This window comes from Thalassophryne amazonica, chromosome 11 (assembly GCF_902500255.1).
Source record: "Thalassophryne amazonica chromosome 11, fThaAma1.1, whole genome shotgun sequence".
NCBI classification, from domain to species: domain Eukaryota; kingdom Metazoa; phylum Chordata; class Actinopteri; order Batrachoidiformes; family Batrachoididae; genus Thalassophryne; species Thalassophryne amazonica.
Window position 1 is genome coordinate 44,125,521 of NC_047113.1, and position 23,717 is coordinate 44,149,237.

Consider the following 23,717-nt stretch of genomic DNA (forward strand, 5'->3'; position numbering starts at 1 on the left):
TTATCTTAGGGACCTCGCAGTACCATATTACCCCATTAGAGCGCTTCGCTCTCAGACTGCGGGCTTACTTGTAGTTCCTAGGGTTTGTAAGAGTAGAATGGGAGGCAGAGCCTTCAGCTTTCAGGCTCCTCTCCTGTGGAACCAGCTCCCAATTCAGATCAGGGAGACAGATACCCTCTCTACTTTTAAGATTAGGCTTAAAACTTTCCTTTTCGCTAAGGCTTATAGTTAGGGCTGGATCGGGTGACCCTGGACCATCCCTTGGTTATGTTGCTTTAGACGTAGACTGTGTTTCATAATTATTGTATGGCCTTGCCTTGCAATGTGGAGCGCCTTGGGGCAACTGTTTGTTGTGATTTGGCGCTATACAAGAAAAAAGTTGATTGATTGATTGACTGACCACCACCCCGGTCTGCCAATCCAGAGGCACTGTCCCCGATCGCCACGCAATGTTGCAGAGGCGTGTCAGCCAAATAGCCTTGAAAATAAATTATTTGATCAAAAAAATTAGAGCTGAATCAAATATTTATTTCAACTGAAAAATATATATCTTACACTTATTTTTATTTTGATAATACTGTTTAAATGATTATAAAATTCAAGAACAAACATTGAATTTTCAGTTTCAAAATTTTTTTTTTTAATCTTTTTTTATTTTCATATTACAAAACTTTAATTTTCAGTTTCAAAATTTATTTTTTCAACCTTTTTTATTTTCAGATTACAAAACTTTTGGCCTGGATTTAGCTCCATAGAGCCCAGCTGCCTGTGTGACACAGAGTCTCTCCATCCAAAGCGATCAATTGGATGAATGGAATTATTAACCATCAGATGACAAGGTAAAACCTCTTATATCATTCTAAAGTCAGTTTTAAGCAGATACGAGGCCGCTTTAAACAGAAACAAGGCTTTAAACTGTGACGCTTTGAAATGTCCGACGCGCAGTGAACGCATCAGCCCAAACCCAGACACTCCGATTCCTCACTAAACTTCTCAAGCACTGCAGTCAGGGTATACATTCATTCCGCAAAAAAAAAAAAAATAAAGTTGTGGAGTAACTCCAACACTGCTGGTGTTTGGGGGTTTGAAGGTTTTCACGTACCGGACATTTGGTGGAGGGGCTGGTTGTCTTTGAACCAGGAGAGGCGTGGCAGAGGTCGGCCCTCAACATCGCACTCCATGCGCAGAGACTCCGTCACATTCACCGTCTGGTTGGTGAGGCTGCGCTTGTACCGTGGCGCCTCCAGGGCTGCAGGAAAAAAATAAAAACACAAGAGGAATTAGCACTGCAACTCGTACGCTGCATGGAGGAAAGTGCTTCCGTGGAGCCCATTGAGAGCAGATGGATCTCACAGGAAGGCAGAAATGGCAAGAAAAACAAAATCCATTAAAATGTGCATTTATTCTCCAGCCACTAACACATGGGTACAACAGGCACAAATTGATTTGTGGGTTTTGGCCTTGCAGCATCTGAACTCTGTCAGCACATAGTGATGATCTGTAAACACCAGGAGGTACATTTTCATTATGTGTGGATCTGAAGCTGCGTGGGCACTCAGCCTCCAGCGTCCACCACAACCCTCGTGTGCTTTCTCTGCCAGCGGCGGGAGCTTTTCCCTGTAATAAATCATGGTTTCCACATGACTAATGTGTATATCTGGAGCTGTTGCAACTTTCAACTCTCACCTTTGACAGAGATGTATCTGAACAGGCACTGTTTCTCCCCATTCCTTCTGCTCTGAGCCTTGCACACGTAATGACCCTCATCCTGCAGTTGCACGGAAGAGATGGTGAAATCCAGCACCCAGCTGTTTGAGGACTCCTGGAAGGAGAGCTGGCCCGTGAGAGTGTCAGCGTACAGGTGCACGCTCTTGCAGTCCAGCTCCTGGGGTCGACCCTGCTCGTCCTGCAGGGCCCGCGGGTCAAGGCGGTACCACTGGAGCTGCTCGTAGGTGTAGTTGTCAGCGCTGCAGCAGAGTGACACTTTCTCCTGCTCCAGGGGTGTCTCAGAGGGTCGCACCTCCACGCTGAAGCCCTCAGGGATAACTTTGATACGGCGTGAGATCAAGTTAGGTAACCTGGTGAAAACAGAGCTTTGGATTCTTTGTAATGACTCATTTATTACAAACTCACTGGTTACGTAGAAGTAGATCAGCCACTCGTCTTTGCCGGCTTTGTTTTCGGCAGAACACTTGTACATGACCGAAACGCTGGCGTTGTGAATGGAAAGCCTGCTCACGATCTGTGGGGCAGAGAAGGTCAAGGAGACACATTCTACATTTATATATATTAAAAATATTAGATAGAGATTTTTTTATATTCTTTCAAATGTTTGGGGCACTTTAAATGGGCCTTTTTCACAATACAGTAGCTAACACTGTAACAAAATATATAAATATATAGAAACAAATGCTACTCAGTGAACAAGGAATGATGAGAAAAGTTTGAGTCTTCATCATTTGATCAATAACTTGGTTGTTTAAACCAGTGCTGTCATAGTTCATAAATGGATGTGTTCATTTTATAAAACACTCACAGTTAATAAATCATCACATCATTGCACGATGGGAACACCGGTTAGACTGATTTGGGTCCTGTCTGTCTATGTCTGAAGAAAATAACTTGAATAGCTTTGATCAGTAACTTTGATTTGGAATCAAGTTGGTGGAATGATTGAGAGTCCACCAAGGACAAAGTGATTTGAATTTGAGCAAAATCAGTTAAAAGTCAAGGTTAAAGTTTAATGCAATGGAGACATGCACATCCAAAGCACCTAAAGAGGCGTGCAGGACCAAAAACATATCACAGTGAAAAACCAAATGATCTGCACAGCCACAGCGCTCCCAGACAGAAAAATTTTTATTTCAAAAAAAATAAATGTAACGTTTCGGGCAAGCGAAGTTTTGGTCTGCTAGCAATGGACTTCCTTTCAGTCTGCAACATATAAATTGTAAAACTGGAAGCTTCAACTGCACATTGCTTAAAACCTTCCAGTGCTATGTTGAACTCCAAAGGGCCAAACATTTCTAGTGTTCGTTCCTTCATGTATTTATTCATTTTCTGACGTCTTTCTGGGTCTGGATTACAGTGGCAATAGACCAAGCAACTAATCCCACATATCATTATCCTTGGCCATGTCCTGTAACTCTTCCTGGAGGATTCCCAAGCCAACAGCCAAATATATCCACTCCAATGTGTTGTGGGTCTTTCCCAGGGTCTCCTCCCTGTTGTACATGCCTGGAAGACCTCCCTAGGGAGACAACCAGGGATATCCTCACCTGAGTTATTGTACTTGGCCCCACAAATCTTAGAAACATGGTGTCTAACCAGATCCTTACTCTGGATGGCATTACCCTGACCTCTAGTAATACTGTGAGAAATCTTGGAGTCATTTTTGATCAGGATATGTCATTCAAAGCGCATATTAAACAAATATGTAGGACTGCTTTTTTGCATTTACGCAATATCTCTAAAATCAGAAAGGTCTTGTCTCAGAGTGATGCTGAAAAACTAATTCATGCATTTATTTCCTCTAGGCTGGACTATTGTAATTCATTATTATCAGGTTGTCCTAAAAGTTCCCTAAAAAGCCTTCAGTTAATTCAAAATGCTGCAGCTAGAGTACTGACGGGGACTAGAAGGAGAGAGCATATCTCACCCATATTGGCCTCTCTTCATTGGCTTCCTGTTAATTCTAGAATAGAATTTAAAATTCTTCTTCTTACTTATAAGGTTTTGAATAATCAGGTCCCATCTTATCTTAGGGACCTCGTAGTACCATATCACCCCAATAGAGCGCTTCGCTCTCAGACTGCAGGCTTACTTGTAGTTCCTAGGGTTGGTAAGAGTAGAATGGGAGGCAGAGCCTTCAGCTTTCAGGCTCCTCTCCTGTGGAACCAGCTCCCAATTCAGATCAGGGAGACAGACACCCTCTCTACTTTTAAGATTAGGCTTAAAACTTTCCTTTTTGCTAAAGCTTATAGTTAGGGCTGGATCAGGTGACCCTGAACCATCCCTTAGTTATGCTGCTATAGACGTAGACTGCTGGGGGGGTTCCCATGATGCACTGTTTCTTTCTCTTTTTGCTCTGTATGCACCACTCTGCATTTAATCATTAGTGATCGATCTCTGCTCCCCTCCACAGCATGTCTTTTTCCTGGTTCTCTCCCTCAGCCCCAACCAGTCCCAGCAGAAGACTGCCCCTCCCTGAGCCTGGTTCTGCTGGAGGTTTCTTCCTGTTAAAAGGGAGTTTTTCCTTCCCACTGTAGCCAAGTGCTTGCTCACAGGGGGTCGTTTTGACCGTTGGGGTTTTACATAATTATTGTATGGCCTTGCCTTACAATATAAAGCGCCTTGGGGCAACTGTTTGTTGTGATTTGGCGCTATATAAAAAAATTGATTGATTGATTGATTGATTGATTGATTGATGCCCGAACCATCTCAGCTGGCTCTTTTTGATGCGAAAAACCAGCGGCTCTACTCCAAGTCCCTCGAGGATATTTGAGCTTCTCACCCTGTCGTTGATTGTAAGGTCAGATACGCAATGGAGAATTCTCATTTCCACAGATTGTGTCCTTAACCTTGTTCTTTTGGTCATTGCCCACAGTTCATGACCACTAGTGAAAATAGCAGTGTAAATTAACTGGTAAGTTAAGAGTTTTGCCCCTTGGCCCAGCTCCCTCCCTCTTCACCACGATGGCTTGGCACAGCATCCACAAGACTCCAGATATAACCCCATTCTGCCTATCCATCTCATGCTCCATCTTGCCCCCACTCTTGAGCAAGACCCCAAAATACTTGAACCAATCAGGGCAGTAACTCTCCCCTGACCCTGAGGGGACAATCTACTCTTTTCCAACAGAGGACCATGGCCTCAGATTTGGAGGTGCTGTTCCTCATCCCAGTTCCTTCACACTTGACCTCAAACCTGCTCAGTGTGCTTTGCAGGTCACAGTCTGATGAGGCCAACAGAACCATATCATCCACTAAAAGCAAAGATCTAGTGATCTAGTGTCGTCACATGGCTTCCAGTCAAACAAATCCCCAACATTATTGCGTGCTGAATGGCCCATGCATGTTTGTTCTTAAGTACTCTTTCGAGATCAACATGTAAAAAAATGTACTTGTTGAAATGGTCGTAGAAAACACTCAAGCACTAAGAATGAGAGGGTTTGGATGTGTTGATAAGCAGTGCATATACAGGAAGTCTGCAGAGGAAGAGCGTGCTAAATATTTCTTCTGCGGAAATGTTTTTGATTGACAAACTCTATTACAGAGCCCAGAATTTGGGACACTTACGTAAAAACATCACAGTTCATTTGCTTTTTCTAGGTTACATCCTAATCACGTTCACTCGTACTTTTACAGAAATGTCAATCATATAATATAATCACAATATGCATTATACAACATATATAATCAAAACAATCTGATTAACCTTTTGACGTCCATCCACCACTTCAACAGATGTCTCAATGGCCTCATTTTCTGAGTTAATGTCCTGCCAATTCTGACATTCAGTGATCCCATCACTCCGGCCCTTCCTGTCTCGTCGGACTCTAGATAGAAGCACAGACACATCCATGACATCTCTTTCATTGATATGCATAGCAGACATTTAGGAAAGAGGGAAGAGAATTTAGAAGTGCATCAAATCAGACATCCTGAGGTTTTATGAGAATTCTTCCCTGGACTTTCTAGCAAGGCTGGATTGTATTTCAGATCCAAATATCAGCTTGCATACCAAGTTAAGCCAATTAGACAAAGTGTCCCAGCAACTAATGGGGGAAAAAAACCCTGCAGTGTCAGTTTCTTTTATGAAGATCCATAGTGTGAACTTCATAGCAGAAGTAATGAAACATGAAATTAATTTTGTGATGTATTTTGTCCGCAAGGCCATGCTCAACTATGCTACATTAGCAAAAGGTAATAAGGGTCAGTTTCATTTGGCTTTGCTCAGAATTGAATAAATCACATATATTAAGACAGCAATACAAATACACACAAACCGCTTAATTAACAAATTTTGGTAAAAAGAATGAACACATTTTGTCCGCAAATTCACTGCAGTCATGCTCAGTAACAACAAATGAGTGCTGCAGGAAAATATGAACGGTTGATTTTCAGCATGTGTACAGTAGTGTTCAGAATAATAGTAGTGCTATGTGACTAAAAAGATTAATCCAGGTTTTGAGTATATTTCTTATTGTTACATGGGAAACAAGGTACCAGTAGATTCAGCAGATTCTCACAAATCCAACAAGACCAAGCATTCATGATATACACACTCTTAAGGCTATGAAATTGGGCTATTAGTAAAAAAGAAGGAGAAAAGGGGGTGTTCACAATAATAGTAGTGTGGCATTCAGTCAGTGAGTTCTTCAATTTTGTGGAACAAACAGGTGTGAATCAGGTGTTCCCTATTTAAGGATGAAGCCAGCACCTGTTGAACATGCTTTTCTCTTTGAAAGCCTGAGGAAAATTGGACGTTCAAGACATTGTTCAGAAGAACAGCGTACTTTGATTAAAAAGTTGATTGGAGAGGGAAAAACTTATACGCAGGTGCAAAAAATTATAGGCTGTTCATCTACAATGATCTCCAATGCTTTAAAATGGACAAAAAACAAACAGAGACACGTGGACGAAAACGGAAAACAACCATCAAAATGGATAGAAGAATATCCAAAATGGCAAAGGCTCACCCATTGATCAGCTCCAGGATGATCAAAGACAGTCTGGAGTTACCTGTAAGTGCTGTGACAGTTAGAAGACACCTGTGTGAAGCTAATTTATTTGCAAGAATCCCCCACAAAGTCCCTCTGTTAAATAAAAGATATGTGCAGAAGAGGTTACCATTTGCCAAAGAACACATCAACTGGCCTAAAGAGAAATGGAGGAATATTTTGTGGACTGATGAGAGTAAAATTGTTCCTTTTGGGTCCAAGGGCTGCAGACAGTTTGTGAGATGACCCACAAACTCTGAATTCAAGCCACAGTTCACAGTGAAGACAATGAAACATAGTGGTGCAAGCATCATGATATGGGCATGTTTCTCCTACTATGGTGTTGGGCCTATATATCGCATACCAGGGTATCATGGATCAGTTTGGATATGTCAAAATACTTGAAGAGGTCATGTTGCCTTATGCTGAAGAGGACATGCCCTTGAAATGGGTGTTTCAACAAGACAATGACCCCAAGCACACTAGTAAACGAGCAAAATCTTGGTTCCAAATCAATGACAATGACCAAGTTTTATTCGGCACACAAAATATTCAAATAGAAAAAAATGAACAATTCCACAAAGCATAAACAAAACTAGTGAGTCCGAAAGGGTGTGGGCTGAAGCAAAGCTTATTAGCGCCCACCCCTGCTAGTACAAATCAATCAATTCTAATCAGTCATATTTACATAAATACAAATTCACTACTACATGTCAACACACAGATATACACATCAATATACTATTCACTTATAATTATATTTATATAGTACCAGATCACAAGAAAGTCAAATCAAGGCACTTTACGCAAGTAAGGACTAACCTTACCAACCAACCCCCAGAGCAAGCACTAGGCAACTGTGGTGAGGAAAAACTCCCTATAAGGAAGAAACCTCAAGCAGACCAGGCTCTTGGGGGTGACCCTCTGCTTGGGCTGTGCCATATATACCTATATACATACATAAATATATACATATATATACATACATATACACGGTCACTTATATACATATATACATATACACCTACCCATATCTATATATCTACATACGCATATACATACCCTCACATTCAAATATACAATAAATCCCACTTATAAATTGAACATTCCCTATAAATCAATTTATATTTGCTTCTTTATGATACTTAGACATGATGTTCTTTTTGAGTAGTTTCTTAAATCTTACTAAGGTACCACTCATTCTAACCTCTGTTGAACATTCGTTCCATTTCTTCACCCCAACCACAGACACAAAAACCCTTTACATTTGTTCTTACTGGTGGTTTCATAAAAATTGCACAACCTCTTAAACTATATCTGGATTCCCTCAACCTGAACAGACTCTGGACATGTCTCGGTAAGGCTTGGTTTTTCGCTCGAAACAAAGTTTGAATTGTAATGTAATCGACCAAATCTATAAATTTTAATAAATTTAAAGACACAAATAAAGAATGAGTTGGTTCACGATAATGTTTATTGCAGATGATTCGTATGGCTCATTTTTGCAAAAGGAATATTGGATTGGTGTTTGATTTGTAAGTGTTTCCCCATGACTCAACACAATATGTCATATAAGGTACCATCAGAGAATGATATAAAGTAAGTAACCCTTCTTGTGGCAGTACGTCTTTGGTTTTATACAAAATGGCTATAGTTTTTGACAATTTTGATTTCACATAATTTATATGTGGTTTCCAGCTAAGTTTATTATCAATTATAACACCTAAAAATTTATTCTCTCTTACTAACTCAATTTCCTTATTGTTTATAGTTAAATTTTTACATTTGGGTGCCTGTTTATTTCCAAATATAATACATTTGGTTTTCCCAAGGTTGAGTGACAACTTATTAGCGTCAAACCAAACCTTAAATTTTTCCAGTTCTTTCTCCACTATGTCCAGAAGCTGTTCAAGATTTTCACCGCTACAGAACACATTTGTATCATCCGCAAAAAGGACACATCTCAGTGAACTCGACACCCAACTTACGCTCAACAAAAATATAAACGCAACACTTTTGGTTTTGCTCCAATTTTGTATGAGATGAACTCAAAGATCTAAAACTTTTTCCACATACACAATATCACCATTTCCCTCAAATATTGTTCACAAACCAGTCTAAATCTGTGATAGTGAGCACTTCTCCTTTGCTGAGATAATCCATCCCACCTCACAGGTGTGCCATACCAAGATGCTGATTAGACACCATGATTAGTGCACAGGTGTGCCTTAGACTGTCCACAATAAAAGGCCACTCTGAAAGGTGCAGTTTTATCACACAGCACAATGCCACAGATGTCGCAAGATTTGAGGGAGCGTGCAGTTGGCATGCTGACAGCAGGAATGTCAACCAGAGCTGTTGCTCATGTATTGAATGTTCATGTCTCTACCATAAGCCGTCTCCAAAGTCGTTTCAGAGAATTTGGCAGTACATCCAACCAGCCTCACAACCGCAGACCACGTGTAACCACACCAGCCCAGGACCTCCACATCCAGCATGTTCACCTCCAAGATCGTCTGAGACCAGCCACTCGGACAGCTGCTGAAACAATCGGTTTGCATAACCAAAGAATATCTGCACAAACTGTCAGAAACCGTCTCAGGGAAGCTCATCTGCATGCTCGTCGTCCTCATCGGGGTCTCGACCTGACTCCAGTTCGTCGTCGCAACTTCGCACAGCCATTGAAGAGGAGTGGACCAACATTCCACAGGCCACAATTGACAACCTGATCAACTCTATGCGAAGGAGATGTGTTGCACTGCATGAGGCAAATGGTGGTCACACCAGATACTGACTGGTATCCCCCCCCAATAAAACAAAACTGCACCTTTCAGACTGGCCTTTTATTGTGGACAGTCTAAGGCACACCTGTGCACTAATCATGGTGTCTAATCAGCATCTTGATATGGCACACCTGTGAGGTGGGATGGATTATCTCAGCAAAGGAGAAGTGCTCACTATCACAGATTTATACTGGTTTGTGAACAATATTTGAGGGAAATGGTGATATTGTGTATGTGGAAAAAGTTTCAGATCTTTGAGTTCATCTTATACAAAATGGGAGCAAAACCAAAAGTGTTGCGTTTATATTTTTGTGGAGTATATATCATTTATATAGATTATAAACAACAAAGGACCCAGCACTGAGCCCTGCGGCACCCCACATGTGACTTCTCTGAGTTCAGAATTTGTATTATTGAATTGAACATACTGAAATCTGCCTTGTAAATAACTAGTTATCCATTCATATGCCAGACCTCTGATTCCATATTTCTGCAGTTTAGTTAATAGTATTCCATGGTTAATTGTGTCAAACGCTTTCTGTAAATCAAAAAAAAAAAAAAAAAAAACACCTACTGTATATTGTTTATTGTCAATTGTAGTTGCTATACTTTCCACAAAGTCCATCAAAGCCTGTGATGTAGTTCGAGACCTTCTGAATCCATATTGTTCTTCACAAATGATGTTATGCTTCAGTAAATAATCATTTAATCTTTTAGCAAATATTTTTTCCAAACTTTTGGAAAATTGTGGCAGAAGTGATATAGGTATATAATTAGAAAATGTGTGTTTATCACCAGTTTTAAACAGAGGAATTACTTTGGCTATTTTCATTTGAGAAGGAAATTTACCAGTACTTAGTGACATATTGCAAATGTAATTGAACGGTTTTACTATAAATCAATAACTTTTTTTAATAAAGCCATATCCAAATTATTAAAATCAGTCGATTACTTACTTTTTGAACCATGAACCAGATCAAGTATTTCCCTTTCATGAGTACCACCAATGAACATTGAAACAGATTTGTTAAACGTTGAATTATTTACCCAGAAGTTATTAGTTGGTGAGTTAATTTTACTGGCAAGATTTTTACCCACATTAACGAAGTATTCATTAAAGTGTTCAGCAATAGACTTGTCATTATCAATCGTGATGTAGCTGTTACTCTGAAAAAATGAAGGATAATCTCTAGTTACTCTATTCTTTTTTACTATTTCATTTAATATGTTCCATGTGTTTTTGATGTTATTTCTATTTTTGACAAGTAACTCATTATAATATCTTTTTTTACTGAGTCTCATGATATTAACTTATTCTTATATGCTTTATACTTACTTTCAGCTTCCTTAGTTCGTAGTTTTATGAATTGTTTATATAGTAAGTTTTTCTTTTTACATGCCCTCTGAAGCCCCTTAGTTATCCATGGTTTATTGGTTTTCCAATGGACCAACAAAATTAATGCCTTGCAGATGTGAAGACATCATGAAAAACTGTGGTTGTACAACTAAATACTAATTTAGTGATTCACAGGATTGCTAAAAAGCAGTTTGAACATAATAGTTTTGAGTTTGCAGCGTCAACAGCAGATGCTACTATTATTGTGAACACCCCCTTTTCTTCTTCTTTTTTACTAATAGCCCAATTTCATAGCCTTAAGAGTGTGCATATCATGAATGCTTGGTCTTGTTGGATTTGTGAGAATCTACTGAATCTACTGGTACCTTATTTCCCATGTAACAATAAGAAATTTACTCAAAACCTGGATTAATCGTTTTAGTCACATAGCACTACTATTACTCTGAACACTACTGTACATGTATTTACAAGGAGCCAGTAGGTGTATGTAAGTCAGCCAACCGTAGAATGTGCATTCAATACCCGTATTGCACTTGGGTAGAACATGTTGGTGAGTCTGGATGTGCGGGCCTTGATGGACCGGTACCTCTTTCCTGAGGGCAGCAGTGAGAACAGGCTGTGCCCGGGGTGTGAACCATCAAAGCTGATGCTTCTCCTAAAAGTTCCATGAAAAGCCTTCAGTTAATTCAAAATGCTGCAGCTAGAGTGCTGACAGGGACTAGAAGGAGAGAGCATATCTCACCCACATTGGCCTCTCTTCATTGGCTTCCTGTTAATTCTAGAATAGAATTTAAAATTCTTCTTCTTACTTATAAGGTTTTGAATAATCAGGTCCCATCTTATCTTAGGGACCTCATAGTACCATATCACCCCAATAGAGCGCTTTGCTCTCAGACTGCAGGCTTACTTGTAGTTCCTAGGGTTTGTAAGAGTAGACTGGGAGGCAGAGCCTTCAGCTTTCAGGCTCCTCTCCTGTGGAACCAGCTCCCAATTCAGATCAGGGAGACAGACACCCTCTCTACTTTTAAGATTAGGCTTAAAACTTTCCTTTTTTGCTAAAGCTTATAGTTAGGGCTGGATCAGGTGACCCTGAACCATCCCTTAGTTATGCTGGTATAGACTTAGACTGCTGGGGGGTTCCCATGATGCACTGAGTGTTTCTTTCTCTTTTTGCTCTGTATGCACCACTCTGCATTTAATCTTTAGTGATTGATCTCTGCTCCCCTCCACAGCATGTCTTTTTCCTGGTTCTCTCCCTCAGCCCCAACCAGTCCCAGCAGAAGACTGCCCCTCCCTGAGCCTGGTTCTGCTGGAGGTTTCTTCCTGTTAAAAGGGAGTTTTTCCTTCCCACTGTTGCCAAGTGCTTGCTCACAGGGGGTCGTTTTGACCATTGGGGTTTTTCCGTAATTATTGTATGGCCTTGCCTTACAATATAAGGCGCCTTGGGGCAACTGTTTGTTGTGATTTGGCGCTATATAAATAAAATTGATTTGATTTGATTTGATGTCTGACAGAGAGGACAGCTGCGCTCCTATGATGTTCTGTGCTGACTTACTGACTCTCTCCAGAACCTTCTTGTCAGCCTGAGAGCAGCGAATGTACCACACCAAGATGTTGTTGTTGAAGCCACTCCTTTGATATCTTGGCTGTGTGCTTAGGGTCATTGTCCTGTTGAAGATGAATCATCAACCCAGTCTGAGGTCAAGAGCGCTCTGGAGCAGGTTTTCATCCAGGATGTCTCTGTACATTGCTGAATTTATCTGTCCCTCAAACCTGACTAGTCTCCCAGTTCCTGCTACTGGAAAAATCACTGCCTCATCACTGCCATTATGAAGCCTTGATTTAAGAGTCTTTCTTTAGCAGGCAAATGATTTGCATCCAGTTTGGAAAACAAATACTCAGTAAACATAGGAAATAGAAAACCTAAGACCAGGTGCTTGTCTGAAAATGTCTGAAATTTGAATCTCCCAGATTAACTTTCATGGGGGAACGCTTCTCCTTTGTATAGAGATAATTATTACTGTTACTATTCTGTTTTCAAAGGCATTTGTTTATCTGTGGCAGTGTTTTTGTAGCTTGTTTTTGTAGCTTGTAGCTTCTGCCCTGACCAGTGCCTTGGTCTTGAAATGGCCAAGGCACTGGTGTGCCCCATATCATACCATTATGATATGGGGCATATTGACCAATTTCTCCAACACTAACAAACCAATATAATTGAAAACTATCACTAAACTGGTCCCGATTCAGATCTGAAACTAGGCATGGTGGAATAAGACACATGCGTACAGCTTTATTTCATTATCTGGCAAAAACTGTAACGATGACACCCACAAAAGCATTCAGAACAAAAAGGAGCCCTCGATCCATAATTTTGTTGAGGTCCCATCGCTGTGGTGGAATGCAACATGTAGCAATCTCAGGTAGCTTATTTTGCTAAAGGATACATTATAAACATGTTTTGGTGTAGATGTTCTTATACCTTTCAAATCATCCCATAAAAATTGTCAGGTTGGGTGTGAAGAACATGTGTTGTGGTTGTGCAACTGTGTATCACCACATCAATCTTCATCCTCATGTGGTTTTTAATTTTGGTGAAGCAGGGGATCAGAGCATTGTACAAGGACACTTCAACATGTAGGCAGCTATAACTTGGATTTGACCCACTATCTCTTCAGCTGGTGGATGACCAACTCATCCCAATAGCTGAAATGGTAAGGATTCAAGGATTCAAAGGATTCAAAAGAATTTTATTGTCATATGCACATAGGAACATGTTCCCTGCACAATGAATTGTGTCTACTGCATTTAACCCATCCTAATTGCCAGTTAGGAGAAGAGGTCGCCTTTAGGCGCCCGGGGACCAGCTCCAGATGTACATCCCTGCCTAGGTCAACAGCAGGGCTGAGCAAACCATGACCGGCCTCATGACAACAGACGACACACACATAACACACAACACACATAAGCCAGCCTGTTACATGAACACATATAAAAAGCACACACAAGGTAAAACTAGGGACAGAAAAACCTTCATAGCTGCTGCATTAAACCACACAGCAGCAATGCAGGAAAAAAAAAACCCATCAGCACAAAAAAACAATGATCACACACACAGACAAGAGATGACGAGACGACGACGAGATTTGAAAAGTCCAGTTATCAGACAGAACACTCCGGAGGCAGCCTTTAGGCGCCATCAATGGCCTTGTTTGTCCATCCTGGAGGGAAAAGGGGCCCAGCCCTGAACAGTCCACTGTCCACAGTCAACGTCAGAGCTGGAGAAGGTAAGGGCGGGGGGAGACCAGGGAGCGAGGCTTAAGTGTTGTTCTTCTTCAGGAGGTTTTTATCACAGCGGCCTTGAAGTGCAGCTGTGTTTTGGGAAGCCGAATGAATATCCAGATTAGCAGACGCCTGAAAGATTCCACAGTCTGAAACAGAGTGACTTTCAATACATCTGAATATAGGAGAGGAGATGTGGTCATTACTGACGATCAAAGCGGTTTTCCAGTGCAGCCATCTTCCCAGAAATGGTTTCCAACGTGCGGTTAACACCCACCAACTGAGCTGACACTGCCCTTCCAATCGAATCAATCATGTGGGGCAGCCTGGACGAGCCAATTATTGCTGCTTCCACCTTCTTAATTTTCCGGTAAACCAGCGCTATGCCCGCTCCACACAGCAGAAAGCCGGTCACCACCGAGCCAAATATATACACATCTTCGACGTCCTCCACAGACAGCGTGTAAAGGCACATGACCTGCCTCCAACTGTCCATCACGTAGCCCATCACATGCGTCCCGGCAGGACAGGTCGGGTCCTCCGTCCCGAGTGTCTTGTAGAAAAAATAGTGTCAATTGCGTTCAGAGACCACTTTAACAGATCCATTTTTGCCGTTTTCCAGAAGAGCAAAGCTGGCAGCCTCACAGACAACACGCCACAGAAGCAGGAGGGAGGGAGGGAGGGAGAGAGGAAAAATGCGTCCGTCTCGGCCGAGAGCAAGGAGGCAAAAAAAAAAAGGACTAAATGGACTGCTTTTCCATCTAATACAGGAGGAGATCAGCGCACTTTAGTGTGTTGCATGCACACATACATGCCTGAGGCACTGATCATCTTTGAAATGTTTCTACATTAGTGGTGCTAATGAGAGTGAAACAAGTGCAGTCCTCATTCACATCTGGTCAGGAGATTAAACCTATGATCCTCTGCTTACAAAATATTTTCTTTAATCTTTAGGCCCCTAAATTCCAGTCCACACTCTACCACATCATAATTTATGATATGCTTACAAATGAGCAAATCCCACCCCCCAAAAAGGAGCTTTACTTATTTGTTTAATGTGTGTAATTATTTAACTTTAGTAAAAAGTGGCAATGTTGTTGCTTCCTGCTAAAAACAGAACTATGATGTTGAAATTCATTAAAGAGGACATTTATCCATCATTAATAAAGCGACGTGAAAAGTGAAGCTTCATTAATTCCAAAAGACACTGACGTCATTACCTGTGACCTTTGACAATGCAAAAAGAAAGTCAAACACGAGCATATCATCTGCGGCTTTAATACAGAGATTCCTAGTTTATCCAATTTTAACTTGTCAAATTAAAACTGCATGTAAATCTGATCATTTGTATGAAAAATAATGCTTATATTGAATTTGTCCAATTACCTAAGGTCTCTGAGAGACTGGAGGGACTGTGTATAAAAATAGGCTGTAATTCTTGATTGGTTAATGTAATATTTTTGGTAATTTCCTTTAATCAAAGCATAAAGTCTACACCACAAGCACATCTTGATTGTTTCATTGCAACTCTACAGAGGAAAGGTCAACTGGGAACATGCACAGGTGAAGATATGTCACAGCATCCACCACTCTGTTTTACTTTTTTCGTACAATGGCCATTGCACACCGCCTTCGAATTGCACCGTTGCAGCTGGCTAGCAATAATATGTGCAGGCAAACTGAGTGTACGTGCATTGTGAACTCACTTATATAAGGCACATCTGAGCAGTGTGCTCAGGTTTAAATGCTGTCCTGTGATGGATACTATGAACATGTAACCCCCCGCCTCAGTCATACAGACATAAGACTGTTGGCAATTTGTGAGAGTCATCTAAAAACTCCAGCACAGGCCCCTCAAGAATATGCTCACCAATGTTTAGGCAAAAAATAAAGTTGCAGTCCCATATATAAGACTGTTTCGCATTTGCCACAAATGCGCTGTGGTACAATGTATGCACGATGGTGGCACCACTGTTGTGCGACAATCTTGCCACAGTCATATGTGATTTCTCTGAGAAAGGAAGGCAGTCATAAATTCATGCTAAATACACAAGACTATTGTGCACATGTTGTGTGTACAGTGCACCCAGAAAATATTCACAGCACTTCACTTTTTCCACATTTTTTTATGTGACAACCTTATATTCTACACACAATACCCCATAATGAAATGTGAAAAACCTTTTTTTTGAGAGAGAGAGAGAGAGACAGAGAGAGAGAGAGAGAGTTTTGCAAATTTATTAAAAATTAAAAAAAGAAATGACACATAACTATTCACATCCTTTGCCATTATTGGAAAAACTGTGAATAAACTGTGTTCAGATACATGGGATATCTGAGGATTTTGTTTTGCTTAGTCAGAGCAAGTAGAAAAACAAGCTGTTGCCACGCATTCACACGTGGTATTTGTTATCTTATTTTGATGATGTTGACACTTAACTAAAGATTGAAACTGTCCTTGTTCCCGGGAGAGACTGTGCTGATCATTTCTGCTTTGTAAGCATGGTGACGGCATCCTTGTTTGCTTGAATTTGCAGATTCTAGATTTTGCCTTGCTTGCCTCTACTGGTGGTTGGCTCTCACTGTGGTATTGTATCACTTCCTGTTCCGGAGCACAGCGGTGTTTTGCTGTATCTGTTAGCTGTTTAATCTGCGCAGTTAGATTGATCTAGTTATCTAGATTACGATTTGTTTCCCAGTGTAATCTTTACGTGCCTTAACTAAAGCACTCCTTCTGCTGAATCACCTCTAAATTATTTACACATTATTCACTTTGCGTGTTTTTAGGAATCCGCTAGCTTAGCGTAGCTACTAGCTCTTAGCCGATTTAGCATGGCGGCTTCTCCTGTCTCTCCCGCACTTTTCTGCTCTGGGTGTGAAATGTTTAGTTATTCCTCGGCCTCCTTTAGCAGTAACGGTACTTGTAATAAGTGTAGCTTATTCGTAGCTTTGGAAGCCAGGCTGGGCGAATTGGAGACTCGGCTCCGCACCGTGGAAAATTCTACAGCTAGCCAGGCCCCTGTAGTCGGTGCGGACCAAGGTAGCTTAGCCGCCGTTAGTTACCCCCTGGCAGATCCCGAGCAGTCGGGAAAGCAGGCCGACTGGGTGACTGTGAGGAGGAAGCGTAGTCCTAAACAGAAGCCCCGTGTACACCGCCAACCCGTTCACATTTCTAACCGTTTTTCCCCACTCGACGACACACCCGCCGAGGATCAAACTCTGGTTATTGGCGACTCTGTTTTGCGAAATGTGAAGTTAGCGACACCAGCAACCATAGTCAATTGTCTTCCGGGGCCAGAGCAGGCGACATTGAAGGAAATTTGAAACTGCTGGCTAAGGCTAAGCGTAAATTTGGTAAGATTGTAATTCACGTCGGCAGTAATGACACCCGGTTACGCCAATCGGAGGTCACTAAAATTAACATTAAATCGGTGTGTAACTTTGCAAAAACAATGTCGGACTCTGTAGTTTTCTCTGGGCCCCTCCCCAATCAGACCGGGAGTGACATGTTTAGCCGCATGTTCTCCCTGAATTGCTGGCTGTCTGAGTGGTGTCCAAAAAATGAGGTGGGCTTCATAGATAATTGGCAAAGCTTCTGGGGAAAACCTGGTCTTGTTAGGAGAGACGGCATCCATCCCACTTTGGATGGAGCAGCTCTCATTTCTAGAAATCTGGCCAATTTTCTTAAATCCTCCAAACCGTGACTATCCAGGGTTGGGACCAGGAAGCAGAGTTGTAGTCTTACACACCTCTCTGCAGCTTCTCTCCCCCCTGCCATCCCCTCATTACCCCATCCCCGTAGAGACGGTGTCTGCTCCCAGACTACCAATAACCAGCAAAAATCTATTTAAGCATAAAAATTCAAAAAGAAAAAATAATATAGCACCTTCAACTGCACCACAGACTAAAACAGTTAAATGTGGTCTATTAAACATTAGGTCTCTCTCTTCTAAGTCCCTGTTGGTAAATTATATAATAATTGATCAACATATTGATTTATTCTGCCTTACAGAAACCTGGTTACAGCAGGATGAATATGTTAGTTTAAATGAGTCAACACCCCCGAGTCACACTAACTGTCAGAATGCTTGTAGCACGGGCCGGGGCGGAGGATTAGCAGCAATCTTCCATTCCAGCTTATTAATTAATCAAAAACCCAGACAGAGCTTTAATTCATTTGAAAGCTTGACTCTTAGTCTTGTCCATCCAAATTAGAAGTCCCAAAAACAAGTTTTATTTGTTATTATCTATCGTCCACCTGGTCGTTACTGTGAGTTTCTCTGTGAATTTTCAGACCTTTTGTCTGACTTGGTGCTTAGCTCAGATAAGATAATTATAGTGGGCGATTTTAACATCCACACAGATGCTGAGAATGACAGCCTGAACACTGCATTTAATCTATTATTAGACTCTATTGGCTTTGCTCAAAAAGTAAATGAGTCCACCCACCACTTTAATCATATCTCAGATCTTGTTCTGACTTATGGTATGGAAATAGAAGACTTAACAGTATTCCCTGAAAACTCCCTTCTGTCTGATCATTTCTTAATAACATTTACATTTACTCTGATGGACTACCCAGCAGTGGGGAATAAGTTTCATTACACTAGAAGTCTTTCAGAAAGCGCTGTAACTAGGTTTAAGGATATGATTCCTTCTTTATGTTCTCTAATGCCATATACCAACACAGTGCAGAGTAGCTACCTAAACTCTGTAAGTGAGATAGAGTATCTCGTCAATAGTTTTACATCCTCATTGAAGACAACTTTGGATGCTGTAGCTCCTCTAAAAAAGAGAGCTTTAAATCAGAAGTGCCTGACTCCGTGGTATAACTCACAAACTCGTAGCTTAAAGCAGATAACCCGTAAGTTGGAGAGGAAATGGCGTCTCACTAATTTAGAAGATCTTCACTTAGCCTGGAAAAAGAGTCTGTTGCTCTATAAAAAGCCCTCCGTAAAGCTAGGACATCTTTCTACTCATCACTAATTGAAGAAAATAAGAACAACCCCAGGTTTCTTTTCAGCACTGTAGCCAGGCTGACAAAGAGTCAGAGCTCTATTGAGCTGAGTATTCCATTAACTTTAACTAGTAATGACTTCATGACTTTCTTTGCTAACAAAATTTTAACTATTAGAGAAAAAATTACTCATAACCATCCCAAAGACGTATCGTTATCTTTGGCTGCTTTCAGTGATGCCGGTATTTGGTTAGACTCTTTCTCTCCGATTGTTCTGTCTGAGTTATTTTCATTAGTTACTTCATCCAGACCATCAACATGTTTATTAGACCCCATTCCTACCAGGCTGCTCAAGGAAGCCCTACCATTATTTAATGCTTCGATCTTAAATATGATCAATCTATCTTTGTTAGTTGGCTATGTACCACAGGCTTTTAAGGTGGCAGTAATTAAACCATTACTTAAAAAGCCATCACTTAACCCAGCTATCTTAGCTAATTATAGGCCAATCTCCAACCTTCCTTTTCTCTCAAAAATTCTTGAAAGGGTAGTTGTAAAACAGCTAACTGATCATCTGCAGAGGAATGGTCTATTTGAAGAGTTTCAGTCAGGTTTTAGAATTCATCATAGTACAGAAACAGCATTAGTGAAGGTTACAAATGATCTTCTTATGGCCTCGGACAGTGGACTCATCTCTGTGCTTGTTCTGTTAGACCTCAGTGCTGCTTTTGATACTGTTGACCATAAAATTTTATTACAGAGATTAGAGCATGCTATAGGTATTAAAGGCACTGCGCTGCGGTGGTTTGAATCATATTTGTCTAATAGATTACAATTTGTTCATGTAAATAGGGAATCTTCTTCACAGACTAAAGTTAATTATGGAGTTCCACAAGGTTCTGTGCTAGGACCAATTTTATTCACTTTATACATGCTTCCCTTAGGCAGTATTATTAGATGGTATTGCTTAAATTTTCATTGTTACGCAGATGATACCCAGCTTTATCTATCCATGAAGCCAGAGGACACACACCAATTAGCTAAACTGCAGGATTGTCTTACAGACATAAAGACATGGATGACCTCTAATTTCCTGCTTTTAAACTCAGATAAAACTGAAGTTATTGTACTTGGCCCCACAAATCTTAGAAACATGGTGTCTAACCAGATCCTTACTCTGGATGGCATTACCCTGACCTCTAGTAATACTGTGAGAAATCTTGGAGTCATTTTTGATCAGGATATGTCATTCAAAGCGCATATTAAACAAATATGTAGGACTGCTTTTTTGCATTTACGCAATATCTCTAAAATCAGAAGGTCTTGTCTCAGAGTGATGCTGAAAAACTAATTCATGCATTTATTTCCTCTAGGCTGGACTATTGTAATTCATTATTATCAGGTTGTCCTAAAAGTTCCCTAAAAAGCCTTCAGTTAATTCAAAATGCTGCAGCTAGAGTACTGACGGGGACTAGAAGGAGAGAGCATATCTCACCCATACTGGCCTCTCTTCATTGGCTTCCTGTTAATTCTAGAATAGAATTTAAAATTCTTCTTCTTACTTATAAGGTTTTGAATAATCAGGTCCCATCTTATCTTAGGGACCTCGTAGTACCATATCACTCCAATAGAGCACTTCGCTCTCAGACTGCAGGCTTACTTGTAGTTCCTAGGGTTTGTAAGAGTAGAATGGGAGGCAGAGCCTTCAGCTTTCAGGCTCCTCTCCTGTGGAACCAGCTCCCAATTCAGATCAGGGAGACAGACACCCTCTCTACTTTTAAGATTAGGCTTAAAACTTTCCTTTTTGCTAAAGCTTATAGTTAGGGCTGGATCAGGTGACCCTAAACCATCCCTTAGTTATGCTGCTATAGATGTAGACTGCCTGGGGGTTCCCATGATGCACTGTTTCTTTCTCTTTTTGCTCTGTATGCACCACTCTGCATTTAATCATTAGTGATCGATCTCTGCTCCCCTCCACATCATGTCTTTTTCCTGGTTCTCTCCCTCAGCCCCAACCAGTACCAGCAGAAGACTGCCCCTCCCTGAGCCTGGTTCTGCTGGAGGTTTCTTCCTGTTAAAAGGGAGTTTTTCCTTCCCACTGTAGCCAAGTGCTTGCTCACAGGGGGTCGTTTTGACCGTTGGGGTTTTACATAATTATTGTATGGCCTTGCCTTACAATATAAAGCGCCTTGGGGCAACTGTTTGTTGTGATTTGGCGCTATATAAAAAAATTGATTGATTGATTGATTGAATTAATAAAAAGTGAGGTAGAGTGTCACTCAGCAGAGAGAGGGAAGGAGAGAAGGAATGAATGAAATCTGTTGCTCAAGCGATATAATTTCTCTCTCTTCGTGACCCAACGCTCTACGAGCAAAAGAGAAGCAGTGACTCCTGGTGTGTTTCATTGATTATCAGGTTGACTGTGATTTCTATTACGGGGTGAACCTGACAGCCATAAAGCTCAAAATTGAGCTCAGGTGCATCCTGTTTCCACTGATCATCCTTGAGATGGTTCTACAGCTTAATTAAACCAAGCATGAAGTCAAAAGAATTGCCTGTAGACCTCTGCAACAGGACTGTCTCGAGGCACAAATCTGGGGCAGGGTACAGAAACATTTCTGCTGCTTTGAAGGTTCCAATGAGCACAGTGGCCTTCATCATCTGTAAATGGAAGAAGTTCGGATCCACCAGAACTCTTCCGAGAGTTGACCACCTGTCTAAACTGAGCAATTGGATGAGAAGGGCCTTAGTCGTGGAGGTGACCAAGAACCCAATGGTCACTCGGTCAGAGCTCCAGCATTCCTCTCTGGAGAGAGGAGAAACTTCCAGAAGGACAACCATTTCTGCAGCAATCCACCAATCAGCCTTGTATGGTAAAGTGGCCAGACAGAAGCCACTCCTTAGTAAAAGACACATGGCAGCCCACCTGGAGTTTGCTAAAAGGTTCCTGAAGGACTCTCAGACCATGAGAAAGAAAATTCTCTGGTCTGATGAGACAAACATTGAACTGAGTGCCAGGCGTCATGTTTGAAGGAAGCCAGGCACCATCCCTAGACTGAAGCATGGTGGTGGCAGCATCATGCTGTGGGGATGTTTTTTTTTCCAGTAGCAGGAACTGGGAGACTAGTCAGGATTGAGGGAAAGATAAATTCAGCAATGTACAGAGACATCCTGGATGAAAACCTGCTCCAGAGTGCTGTTGACCTCAGACTGCATTGATGATTCATCTTCAACAGGACAATGACCCTAAGCACACAGCCAAGATATCAAAGGAGTGGCTTCAACAACAACATCTTGGTGTGGTACAGGAGCTGCTCTCAGGCTGACAAGAAGGCTCTGGAGAGAGTCAGGAAGTCAGCACAGAACATCATAGGAGCGCAGCTGTCCTCTCTGTCAGACGTCTATAACACCAGATGTCTGCGCAGGGCCAGAAGCATCAGCTTCGATGGTTCACACCCCGGGCACAGCCTGTTCTCACTGCTGCCCTCAGGAAAGAGGTACGGGTCAATCAAGGCCCACACATTCAGACTCACCAACATGTTCTACCCAAGTGCAATACGGGTATTGAATGCACATTCTATGGTTGGCTGATTTATATACATCCACTGGCTCCTTGTACATACATGTACGGTAGTGTTCAGAATAATAGTAGAGCTCTGTGACTAAAAAGATTAATCCAGGTTTTGAGTATATTTCTTATTGTTACATGGGAAACAAGGTACCAGTAGATTCAGCAGATTCTCACAAATCCAACAAGACCAAGCATTCATGATATGCACACTCTTAAGGCTATGAAATTGGGCTATTATTAAAAAAAAGTAGAAAAGGGGGTGTTCACAATAATAGTAGCATCTGCTGTTGACGCTACAAACTCAAAACTATTATGTTCAAACTGCCTTTTTAGCAATCCTGTGAATCACTAAACTAGTATTTAGTTGTATAACCACATTTTTTATTGATTTCTTCACATCTGCGATGCATTAATTTTGTTGGTTTGGAACCAAGATTTTGCTCATTTACTAGCGTGCTTAGGGTCATTGTCTTGTTGAAACACCCATTTCAAGGGCATGTCCTCTTCAGCATAAGGCAACATGACCTCTTCAAGTATTTTGACATCCAAACTGATCCATGATACCTGGTATGCGATATACAGGCCCAACACCATAGTAGGAGAAACATGCCTATATCATGATGCTTGCACCACCATGCTTCACTGTCTTCACTGTGAACTGTGGCTTGAATTCAGAGTTTGGGGGTCGTCTCACAAACTGCCTGCGGGCCTTGGACCCAAAAAGAACAATTTTACTCTCATCAGTCCACAAAATATTCCTCCATTTCTCTTTAGGCCAGCTGATGTGTTCTTTGGCAAATTGTAACTTCTTCTGCACATGTCTTTTATTTAACAGAGGGATTTGCGGGGGATTCTTGCAAATAAATTAGCTTCACACGGGCATCTTCTGTCACAGCACTTACAGGTAACTCCAGACTGTCTTTGGTCATCCTGGAGCTGATCACTGGGTGAGCCTTTGCCATTCTGGTTATTCTTCTATCCATTTTGATGGTTGTTTTCCATTTTCTTCCACGTGTCTCTGGTTTTTTTTTGTCCATTTTAAAGCATT

The 23,717-nt window shown here is 41.3% G+C and overlaps 1 protein-coding gene across 1 annotated transcript in view; it reads right to left on the minus strand.

Annotated features, from left to right (window-relative positions):
• Window positions 1-23,717, minus strand: part of flt4 (fms related receptor tyrosine kinase 4) — a 332,301-nt gene that overhangs the window by 102,075 nt on the left and 206,509 nt on the right. Inside the window, 4 exon segments of the mRNA XM_034181393.1 lie at window positions 1,103-1,249; window positions 1,687-2,046; window positions 2,134-2,242; window positions 5,438-5,558. Coding sequence (XP_034037284.1) covers window positions 1,103-1,249; window positions 1,687-2,046; window positions 2,134-2,242; window positions 5,438-5,558 — 737 coding nt within the window.